At 36.1% G+C, this 12,199-nt stretch overlaps 1 protein-coding gene across 2 annotated transcripts in view; it reads left to right on the top strand.

Annotated features, from left to right (window-relative positions):
- The first annotated feature begins 281 nt into the window (after nucleotides 1–281).
- The window catches only part of LOC117933676 (putative disease resistance protein RGA3), a 34,583-nt gene continuing 22,665 nt past the window's right edge, over nucleotides 282–12,199 (top strand). The window contains exons 1-2 of one of the 2 annotated variants that reach the window (XM_034855153.1): nucleotides 282–2,788; nucleotides 2,876–3,078. In XM_034855153.1, the coding sequence (XP_034711044.1) occupies nucleotides 339–2,783 (2,445 nt within the window). In that variant the 5' untranslated portion in view covers nucleotides 282–338 and the 3' untranslated portion in view covers nucleotides 2,784–2,788; nucleotides 2,876–3,078. Of the gene's footprint in view, nucleotides 2,789–2,875; nucleotides 3,079–12,199 lie in introns of those variants that run through there. The other variant, XM_034855152.1, reaches the window with a different exon arrangement.

Here is a 12,199-nt window from a genome sequence, read left to right as displayed (position 1 = left end):
TGGTCCAACTATATAAAAATTCTTGCGGTTTAATTGATAAAACCTTCCCATGTGCAGGGCATTCGAGGAAGACTTTGAAGGAATTATTGGGAGCACATGGCGTGTTTTAACTTTTAAAGGCTGTGGACCCAAACTGCATGAAATTATTGATGTCCTTCTGACAACTTGGCATGATACCCCTCAGTCCTAACCAAAGAGAGGGTAGTGGTGGTAGGGCCCAGTTTGAATTATTGAACCCATAACATTTTGTAAATTTGCAAAGATGATTTCTGATCATCTCATTTATCTTGGGAGTTGCAAGGGCTGACCAGTGAGCAGTCATCAACAACTTCAGCGACATGGCTGAATCGTTTTTGTTTAGCATTGCAGACAACGTCGTGGGGAAGATCGGCTCTGTCACTCTCCAAGAAATTGGCTTAGCATGGGGCGTCAAGACTGAATTGCAAAAGCTGGAATCCACCTTAACCGCTATCAAATCCGTCCTCCTGGATGCTGAGGAGAAGCAGTGGAAGGATCGACAGCTACGTGATTGGTTGGGAAAGCTCAAACATGTGTGCTATGATGTGGAAGATGTGCTCGATGAATTTCGGTACCAAGCTTTGCAGCGCCAAGTGGTGAGTCATGGCAGCCATAAAACAAAGGTACTTGGCTTCTTTTCATCTTCAAATCCGCTTCCATTTAGCTTTAAAATGGGCCATAGAATCAAGGAGGTGAGGGAGAGGTTGGATGGCATTGCAGCAGATAGGGCTCAATTCAATCTACAGGCTTGTATGGAGAGGGCTCCTTTGGTGTACAGGGAGACCACCCACTCATTTGTGCTTGCTTCCGATGTTATCGGAAGAGATAAGGATAAAGAAAAAATTTTGGAGCTTTTGATGAATTCAAGTAATGATGATGAGAGTATTTCAGTCATTCCCATAGTTGGTCTTGCAGGTCTTGGAAAGACTACTCTTGCTAAACTAGTGTATAATGATCAGTGGGTAGTTGGGCATTTTAAGAAAAGAATATGGGTTTGTGTCTCCAATGACTTTGATATGAAAAAGGTGATCATAGATATAATTAATTCAATCAAAACTACTGTGGAAGGGGGGAGTGGTATTGGTTTGCCAAACCACACTGATTTGAATATGGAGCAATCACAAACTCTTCTTCGTAGTACTTTAGGGAATGAAAATTTTTTTCTTGTCTTGGATGATATGTGGAATGAGGATCGCCAAAAATGGATTGAACTCAAAACTTTGTTAATGAATGGTGCAAAGGGCAATAAAATTGTTGTAACAACGCGGGGTCAGCCGGTGGCTTCGATCATGGGCACTGTTCCAGCATATATTTTAGAGGGTCTTCCCCATGGCGATTGTCTGTCTTTGTTTCTAAAATGGGCATTTACTGAAGGGCAAGAGAAACAACATCCAAACCTTGTAAAAATTGGGGACGACATTGTAAAGAAGTGTAAAGGAGTTCCTTTGGCGGCAAGGACTTTGGGGAGCCTACTGTTCTCAAAATTTGAGCAAAGGGATTGGTTATATGTGAGAGATAATGACCTATGGAAATTAGAACAAAAGGAAGGTGATATTTTACCTGCTTTAAGGTTGAGTTATGAACAATTGCCCTCTTACTTAAAATGTTGCTTTGCATACTGCTCAATTTTTCCCAAGGATCGTGTGCTTTATAACGATGAATTGGTTGACATGTGGAGCGCACAAGGGCTCATTGAACCATCCACAAAGAAGCAAGAATTGGACAACATTGGAAACAGATATATTAAAGAATTGTTATCGAGATCCTTCTTTCAAGACTTTGAAGATTGTCATTCTTATTTTAAATTTAAAATGCATGATCTGATGCATGATCTTGCATCATTCATATCACAAACTGAGTGCACTGTCATAGATTGTGTAAGCCCAACTGTCTCTAGAAAGGTTCGCCATGTGTCATTTAGTTATGATTTGGATGAGAAAGAAATCTTAAGAGTTGTTGGTGAGCTAAACGACATTCGTACAATTTATTTCCCCCTTGGGTTAGAGACATCACGTGGAGAACCATTTCTTAAAGCTTGCATCTCAAAGTTCAAATGCATTAAGATGCTAGATTTATCGTATTCGAACTTTGACACATTGCCAAATTGTATCAGTAATCTAAAGCATCTCAGACTTCTCAACCTCAGTGGCAATAAGAGGATAAAGAAACTTCCAAATTCAATATGCAAGTTGTTTCATCTGCAAATGTTGTTGCTTCTGGATTGTAACGGACTGGAGAAGCTGCCCAGAGAGTTTGGGAACCTCATCAGTTTGAGGCATTTACGGATCACCATGAAACAGAGGGCTTTGACAGGGATAGGACGCCTGGAATCTCTTCGTATTTTACTTATTCACCAATGTGAAAATCTAGAATTTCTGCTTCAAGGGACGCAAAGCCTCATTGCCCTTCGGTCATTGCATATTCGCGGTTGTAGGAGTTTGGAGACTTTGGCACCTAGCTTGAAACAACTGCCCTCGTTAGAGCATCTCATGATTTGGGATTGCAAAAGGCTCAATTCACTAGATGGAAATGGGGAAGACCACGTTCCAGAGCTCGGGAATCTACGAGTTTTGAAGCTTGTAAAATTACCAAAGTTGGAGGCATTGCCAGAGTGGATGTGCAAGTTCACATCCCTTGACAGACTTGAGATTAGAAAATGCCCTCAATTGACCGAAAGATGCAAGAAAACAACAGGGGAAGATTGGCATAAAATCTCTCATGTCTCAGAGATATATATTGATGGCGTCAAAACACCAGAAAATTAAGCAAGGTATAAAAATCTCTCATGCATGACCTTTAACTAATTAATATATCTTAATTCTTTGGTGTCCTGACAATTCCCTAATTCCTGTTTCAGGAGATCCACTCAGAGTGATGATGAAGCTTGACATGGATTTGAGCAAGATACATTCTTTTTTCCTTTTTTTCTTTTTGCCTTTCAAGTAAAAGCAGTTTATTCATTTATGTAATTTCATCAATTGGGGGAGTGTTATTGAACAAAAGTCTGGAATCTATTTATTTTCTGTAAATATAAAAGTTAAGCCACTTCTCTTCAATATTTTACTTGGTAGTTATTTTTGTCGTAATTCCTCAAGAATCAGTTTGTTTTGAATTGATGGAAGTGGACTTGTTCAGCCCAAAGAAATGAGGTGATTGATTTTTTATTTTCCTTTTCTGCTTAAGGTGGTTTTGAAAGCCCAAGACTTGGCTTCATTGTTCCACAGTCATAACCTCAAAAGGCATAAATAAAAGCTTCATGTGTCTAATTCAGAAGCAGATAATATTTGTGAAAGAGGAGAGGAAAAGAGCGGAGAGCCATTAATCATAGTAGGTTAGTGCTGTAAGTGTCTGGGATCCTGCATCCTTCCTAGTGAGGTAAACTCTCTTCCTATGGAATTTCATGTTTTCTCTGGGACCTCTTTCAGTTTTCCATTACTTTATACTCAAATATTGTTGAAAAGCATGTGCAAATAAATAGTTATCACTCCTATCCATGACACACTAAGTAGTGGTTTTGAACTTGTTCATTTTATTATTGTAAAAATACTGTCTTAGGGGGACTTGTTAATTAAAATATTACCATTTATATGGTATAAGATGCCTATACCATCTTATAAAATATTACCATCCATGTTTTTTATAATTAATCTTAACCTATTCTTGGTTTATTCTTCAATTTCAATTTTGTATAATTGTACATGACCAAAACTCTGTCTTTTGCTTTAGGTTTTAGAATGTGGGCTTGGTATTAGTTATAATTGTACTTTTCTAGGAACTTGGTAAATAAAACATATGTTTAGCCTTTTGCATATTTTTGTCAACTATGAGACTTATTCAATGAGAAGTAGAGGAGGAAGATATCCTCTTATGAAGCTCTATATTTAAAGATGCAATCCATCACAAAACCACACCCAAGTAAAGAGAAGAGAGGGAATTTGAAAGTTGGAAATGCTCAAAGTGTTGCTTTCTTTATATCCACTTAGGAGGACTCCTATGTTGGTTCTCCTTTATGTGATAGTGAGAAATATTAAGGTAGAATTATTGCCTACAATCCTATACATTTTAAAACTATTAGTATTATATATTCTGATGTTTTCTACCATGCATATTTTTAGGGCCACAAACATCTATGCGAACTTTTTCATCTTCAACTGTTTGTTTGCAAATGCATTTTCTAAATAGACATTGTCCTTTTGTATTTGTCTTTTTTGGGCACATCTTAGTTCTTATTTTGGTGATTCCGAGTATTTCATTTTTTTGTTTCCTTTTTCATACTATTATCTAATCCTTAGTTTATTTTGTTGATACTCTATCTTTGATGTCTATTAATGCTATGAATAATTTCAAGACTATGAGCATCTATGCCACCTTTACATTCATGTGGCCTTCTGATTGGCTTCAATTAGCTCATTATAGTAGGATTGCTCCTTTTCTCGTCATTTATCAATAATTCCAAATTACGTTTGGGATTGGTGATTTATTTTGTACTTAAACTAAGCTTGCTTTTGTTTTGTGCCCGATATTATGGACAAAAATTTTTGGAGTTTCGTTTACTATGCTCCACACAAGGAAAAATTGTTTTAAGTGGCTTTTAGATCATGCGATGTCCCAAAATGGCATATAGCATAGAAAAGGATTCATTCGTTCCATGTTAGTGTTACTTTTTTTCTTTTCTTTCTTTCTTCCTATTCTCATCTTCATTATTGAATTTGATATTATAATTTTATAATCCACATTAAATTATATAATGGGAGTAGCTAGCAGTGAGAGTGAGGATCAAAGATTCATAAGCATCCTACAATAGACATAATATTGTAGCAAACTAACCACATCCTTTCTTTTGCTTTTTCTCCCTCTTTAAATATTTTTATTTCATCTTGAATGCTTCTACTCATCTGGTGCTTATATTTGTTGTTAAAACTTTAATTTTTTTGCATTTGAGGGTTTCTTTAGTGTTTTCAGGTGTATTTTCATCTTGGTATGATAGATTCAGAATGAGGGAACCATTGACGATCGTTGAGGTTTGGCTGAACAAATGTGGCGAAAGCTTGTGAAAATAGAAGATTCTCACAGTTGTGTAGTTCTGTATAACAGTGCACTAGGGTCTACATAAGCTCAATTCAGTTGTGCTGATGCAGAGGTTTGCACATACCCTCAGTTACCAAGTCTGTGTACTTGGGAGCCTCTTCGAGTCTGCAAAGGCAGACCTGCAGACCTGCAGACCAACCAGTTGCCACCGAGTACTTCCATAGAGAGATCTTCTACCTTCATTGCCATTGCAGCTACCTCTCATTATTTTGTGCTTTTATTTTCCAGTTTTCTTTATGATTTGTAGTTAGTATTTCAGTTTGGATTTGGTAAACCATCTTCAGTTCATAGTTCTGATGTAAGCCTTCTTAGCTGTAGTAAGCCTCGATTATCATTTGATTAATGAATTTCAAGTTTAATTTCAGCATTTGAGTACTCTTACAATATCTAGTTTCTGTAATGTTCTTTTGTGGTTTTCCCTCCAGTTAGTCTTATGTTACAATAAAATGTTGGTACTCAAAATAATAGTCATAAAAATGGCATAAGAGCAAAACCTATAAAATAATGAATTTTTCAACATTAATTTTTATGATAGGAATGGATCATTTATTTAAAATTTTACTGTTTTGAGTGTTTCTTTGTCATTAAGGGCTTATTTGACAACTAGTTTTGAAAACGACCTTCTGTTCTCCAAAATAAAAAACCTAAAAAATTTGTTTGATGATCAAAAACTGTTTTCTATTTTTTTATTCTTAAAAACAAAAAACAAGGTGTTTTCATAAAATATTTTTTACTTTTTTTTTTTTTGTTATTTTCACTTGTTTTATAAGGATTGTTTAAAAAAATAATTATACAGACATTTAGAATGATTGAAAATAAAATACTATACATAAAAATTATTTTTAAAATATATTTAGAAATACTAAAAATAAGTTAAAAACATTTTAAATTTTCAAATAGATCTTTGTTTTATAAAACATCATAAGACAGTTTTTAAAACTATTCTTAAAACCCTTTTTTTAAAATCTATTTTGGAAAATAGTTACCAAACATACCCTAAATATCTAAAGTTATTTATTTATTTTACCCTGGTTTAACATGTATTAAATCAAAGCAAAAAGCAAATGATATGCCATGCACCTCCCCTTATCATTAAATCAAATTAAAAATAATTAGATGATATCTTATGAAATTAGTAAAGTAAATATGGGGTCCATCTCCCACTATCATTACAACCAAAGTGGAGGATTTAATAATTAAATGGCCATCTTTGGCTCTTGGAAAACTCATAAAATGAATTGGGTCCCATATTTCGCCAGTATTATTGGGGTCTGAAAAGCCAGAAAGCAAGATTACATCTTCTTTGCCTCATATTGTGCTTGGAATCCGGACCTATACCATTTAATATTTAATTACGTAAATATAAAACTTTATGTTTGTAAAGGACTAATAACGAGAAATAAAATAAAATATAGAGAGGAGAATAAAGAGAACTGGAGACAATCGTTTTCTCCTCCATGATTTTAATAAAGAAATATGAATGTGTTATATTTGATATTGACCCTTAAGATGAGCAAAGGAGAGAATGTGGTGACATCCTCATTTGTTCTACTTACAATACACCAATTTGGATGTACCATACATTAAAAAAAAAAAGTCTCATGGAAATCTTGTCAGAAAAAAATTAATAAAAAAAAGAGTATAATATTTTGTAATTCTTTAGAATAATATTTAACTATTAGGATTTCCTTGTTAAAAATCTTTCTAATTCAAATCTATTGAGACAAAACTTGGCTAAACAAAAAATCTTACGAGTTAAAAATCTTGTTGTAGAGATCTTCATGATATGGTAGTATCGCCACAAATAGATATATATCCTCTTTGGGATTGACTTTATGAGGATTCGAAAAATAATTTGCATTTGCACATCCACGTACTTGTGATTTTAAATTTCTTGAATAAAATGGACTCATATTATTCATCCTGTGAAGATTACATAATACATGTTTGACATCATTATAATATCTTCTAGTTAGAATGGAGTTATATCTTACTAGTAAATTAACAGAAAAAGCAATATCTAGTGTCTACAACTTATAAGATAAATAAGGGTACGAATTACATTGTGATGTAATATTTTGGAACCAAGCAAATATTTGTCATCTTCACAAGGACGAGATGATTTTTTCTTCAACTCAAGTAAATGGAAAACCATTAGGGAGTTGAATAGAAAAGTTTTGTCCATATGAGAGCACTTTGAGACTTTATGTATGTTGACGGACAAATATTCTACTTCAAACATGCTCAAACAACATGTCAAGCCAAAATTTATCCTTTCAAGTATTTTCCTCTCAAATTAATTTTTCAAATAAGTCATTGCTTTTATAAGTTCTTCAAGAGTTCCAATAAGATTTAAGTCATCAACATATACCTAATAATTGTAAATTTGATTTTTGACTTAATAAACATATGAACAGATTGGACTATTTATGTATCCTTTCGATAAGATATTGGTTAAGGAGGTTATTATACCACATGCATTCTAATAACTTCATTCTGTATAAGGATTCTTGTAGTTTACTTGAGTACAAACTATGAAGTTCTAAGATAAATGCTTCAAGTATTTTAAATCTATAAAAGATTTTTATATATCTATGCATGTGGTTTGTTTTATCTTTACATTCTTACATTAAAAGCATAATCACTACAAAATTTTAGGGGTGCAACTTGGGCAGGTTAACCTAATCCAACTTGAACCCAACCCAACATTTAGGCAAACTTGGACAATCATATTTCAATACTCAAGTTGAGCTTTGGTTAGGTTTTTTCAACCTGAACTCAATTTGGGTTAGGGTTGGGCTAAGGTTAGGACAACCAAGCCTAATACAAACCCGATTTAATGTTTTTATAATATTTATTATCCTATATAATAATATTCATTTTCTTTTTAGATTTTTAAGAAAAATATCATATTAGATTACACCATATATATTTTTTATTTTTTAGAAAGATAAATAAATTTATGTTTACTTTTTTTGTTGCATCTTGGAATTTTGTTTTATTTACTATTTAATTTTTTTTTTTTTGTAAACATATATATAAAAAAGTTTTAAAAAATACTATAGATGGATTTTCAATTATGTAGCTTAATTAATTTATCAAACCTAAGTCTAACCTGACCAACTTGAATTCAATCCACGTTTGGAAAAAAATGAGGTTGATTTCAACTCAGGTTGAGTACCTTAGGTTAGAGGTGGAGTTGGTTGAACTCGAATGAAATGTTTCTTAGTTCTACTTGGGCTAGTTGTAGCCCTAGACAGTTTTGACCAATATATTATGTCAATATTAATTCAACCATTAATTTAGGTGATATTTGATACATATAGCTTTTCTCCCTTTTAAAAACGAAAAATTAAATCTAAAAAAAATATAGAAAATCATAATCTTAGAAGGAACATAAGTATTTTTAAGAGCAAACTTGCAATGTTGACTTCTGATCATCCCATTTATATTGGAAGTTGCAACCTGTCTTATAGCTACCAGTGAGCAGTCATCAACAACTTTAACACCTTAGCTGAATCGTTTTTGTTTAGCAATGCAGATAACGTTGTGGGGAAGATCGGCTCTGTCACTTTCCAAGAAATTGGCTCAGCATGGGTCTTTAAGACTGAATTGAAAAAGCTGGAGGCCACAATAACCACCATTGATCAAATCGGTTCGCTTGCGGAGGAGAAGCAGCAGGACCAAAAACTACGTGATTGGTTGGGAAAACTCAAAGATGTGTGCTATGATGTGGAAGATGTGCTCAATGAATTTTGATGCCAAGCTTTGCAGTGCCAAGTAGTGAGTCATGGTAGCCTTAAAACAAAGGTACTTGGCTTCTTTTCATCTCCAAATCCACTTCCATTTAGCTTTAAAATGGGTCGTAAAATCAAGGAGGTGAGGGAAAGGTTGGTTGCTATTACAATAGATTGGGATCAATTTAGTCTACATACTAGTATAAAGAGTGCTCGTATGGTGTACAAGGAGACTACCCACTCATTTGTGTGTGCTTCGGATACTTGGGCATTGTAAGAGAAACAATCATGGAAGGGGAGGGGTGGTATTGGTTTGCTAAAGTACAATGATTTTTGAAGGTTAATTTCAATGATAAACTATACTTTAAGGAAGGGTGAACAAGTGCTTTTAAACATATTCAAGATGTAACGACCCGCACCCAACCATGTAGATATTGTCCGCTTTGGGCCCAAGAGGGCCCTCACGGCTTTAAAACGCGTCTACTTGGTTAAGAGGAGTCTCTACATATATAGCGCCAGGAACTTGCTCCCCTATCCGATGTGGGACGTTACAAATACCCCCTCATGCAGACACAACGTCCTCGTTGTGTCCCATGGGATTGCGGGGCCAAACAGATAAACACCCCTTACGGAGCCAAACAAACCCCCACACCGGGGTTGGGGATCGGCTCTGATACACAAACCCCCACACCGGGGTCGGGGATCGGCTCTGATACCATTTGTAACGACCCACTCCCAACCGTGTAGATATTGTCTGCTTTGGGCCCAAAGGGGCCCTCACGGCTTTAAAACGCGTCTACTTGGTTAAGAGGAGCCTCTACATATATAGCGCCAGGAACATTCTCCCCTATCCGATGTGGGACATCCCTCACGGCTTTAAAACGCGTCTACTTGGTTAAGAGGAGCCTCTACATATATAGCGCCAGGAACATTCTCCCCTATCCGATGTGGGACATCACAAACACCCCCCCATGCAAACACAACGTCCTCGTTGTGTCCCATGGAATTGCGGGGTCAAACAGACAAACACCAGGCCAAACAAACCCCCACACCGGGGTCGGGGATCGGCTCTGATACCATTTGTAACGACCCGCACCCAACCATGTAGATATTGTCCGCTTTGGGCCCAAGAGGGCCCTCACGGCTTTAAAACGCGTCTACTTGGTTAAGAGGAGTCTCTACATATATAGCGCCAGGAACTTGCTCCCCTATCCGATGTGGGACGTTACACAAGAGGTCCCTAACACATTATCTTACCTTAGAATTTTTCATAGTTTATATTCTTCTCTTGCAATACTTTCCAACAATGATTAAAAGTTATATGCAAGTATAAATACAACAACACTCTCCCAATAATTTATAAATGTAAGTCACATGCAAATGCTTCAACACTCCCCAACATAAATATATAAGAACAATTTCTTCCTTTAACACATCTCCAATTACTACTTGATATCAATCAAATTGAGCAAGAATTATTCAAGAATACCAAAGGATAATCACACCTAGTTCAGTTCTTTTTCTTGTCCATATAATGTACATGTTCAAGTAACAAATGATATTAATTATTACAAATAAATCAAATAACAGAAATAGAGGGAGAGAGAGAGAGAGAATGACACCAGATTTTACATGGAAAATCTATTGAGAGATTAAGAACCAAGAGTTTACTGTCAACCCCTCAAACTGAGCATGTCGGCACTATAGTCTCATGTGGGGCAGCACCTTAGCCCCTTGAGCAACCTGTGAGCAATGCAAGGTGCAACGTGTGGGATGGACACCTCGGAATGGTGTGCAAGCTATTAGCGCACATGGGCAACAACAACACATAGGCATGCTAGCGCAGCAGCATGCAAAGACCCACACACATGTACAGGCTCGATGCCTTCATGTGGCACAACCTGTGGGGACAACAACACGGAGACCGTGGGAACGTAGATGGGATGCCTTAGACAAAGAAGCAAAGTTGTAGTAGGGATGAGCATAGCCTCAATAGTAAGGGCCTTGATATGTGAGCCCAGCACACACAGATGCAGCACCACATGAGTCATGTGCAAGCAGACTTAAGTTAGATCATGTAAGGTATTCTTGGCATCGGGATGGGTCTAAGCAAGGTGTGGTCTTCTGTAGCAGGAAGCACAATGAGTTGATGCATCCTATGAGCAAGACTCCTTGATTCATCCCCAATTGGTGTACTCTTGATTCAGTCCTCAGACGGGAGTTATCAATAAAATTTATAAACCTATTTCACCATATACTAGGGTAGCATAGCTAGCACAGCACAGTGGTTCTAGGATCGTCCACAGAGATGAGTTTTCATTTCACGCATGATATTAGTTTAAAGAATTGGATTGGTGCTTTTCCTTTTATAAGTTAGCTTTAAAAGAAAACATAAAGATGGTTGAAAAAGGTTTGGTTTAAAGCTAACAAAAAATAGTAACTGATTTTAATTACAAAGAAAAGGTTTCTTGGATTTTCAGGTCGCTAGGTTCAGGTTCCTTATACAAAAGGGGAGATTCCGGATCTTTTCCTCGCATTGGGGATTTAACCTATAGTTATCCTCCCAACTGGTGTGTTACAATTGCTTCCCATTAATGGTTTCAATGCTAAATCCCTCTCACTGATGCATCTTGCAATGGCTTGTACCTCTCACCTAGTATTTTCCATTCAAGGTGATCCTTAACCTTGGATCACCCTTCAAAAGCTCGCAGGAGATAACTAATGGATGTCTCCAGGGAGCCCAAAAGCTTACCAAGTGTTGGCTATTCTAAGTAATCCTACCTTTAAACCACCTCCCAAAGGCTCGCAAGAGATAACTAATGGATTTCTATGGATTGAGTCCGAAAAGCTTACCAAGTGTTGGCCTAGGTGATTATACGGGATTTTAAGTTAACTAAAAATATAAAAACCATTATCGGGTCACAACTTCCTCTTCATTAAAAACTGAAACAAGGAAAACTCCTATCTTGAGGTAAAAATCTAATGAAGTCGGTGCAAAATATCTGAAGATTACATGAAGATTTCGCAAGTCAGATATGGAGTTGCGAAAATTTCGCAAGAGGAAAAGGAGTTGCGAAATTTTCGCAATGCTTAAAAGAAGTTACGAAATTTTCACAATGCTGAAAAGGAGTTGCGAAAATTTTGCAAGTGGTGAAAAGGAGTTGCGAAATTTTCTTCTGTCTTGCAAAAATTTCGCAAGTGGTTGCAAAATTCTTTAGTGTTAGATTCCTTCTCTGATTCTCTTCCTTGCACACTTGATTGATTTGGCAAAGGCTTTGAAGCTCTCCAAAACTTGGATTCTTCATGTAATTTAGCTTCAATCTTGCTTTGCCATGGATTATACCAAGTTCTCCCTC

This window comes from Vitis riparia, chromosome 16 (genome assembly GCF_004353265.1).
Source record: "Vitis riparia cultivar Riparia Gloire de Montpellier isolate 1030 chromosome 16, EGFV_Vit.rip_1.0, whole genome shotgun sequence".
Classification (NCBI taxonomy): domain Eukaryota; kingdom Viridiplantae; phylum Streptophyta; class Magnoliopsida; order Vitales; family Vitaceae; genus Vitis; species Vitis riparia.
Note: the sequence above shows the minus strand (reverse complement) of the source record. Positions and strands in the feature narration are given on the sequence as shown.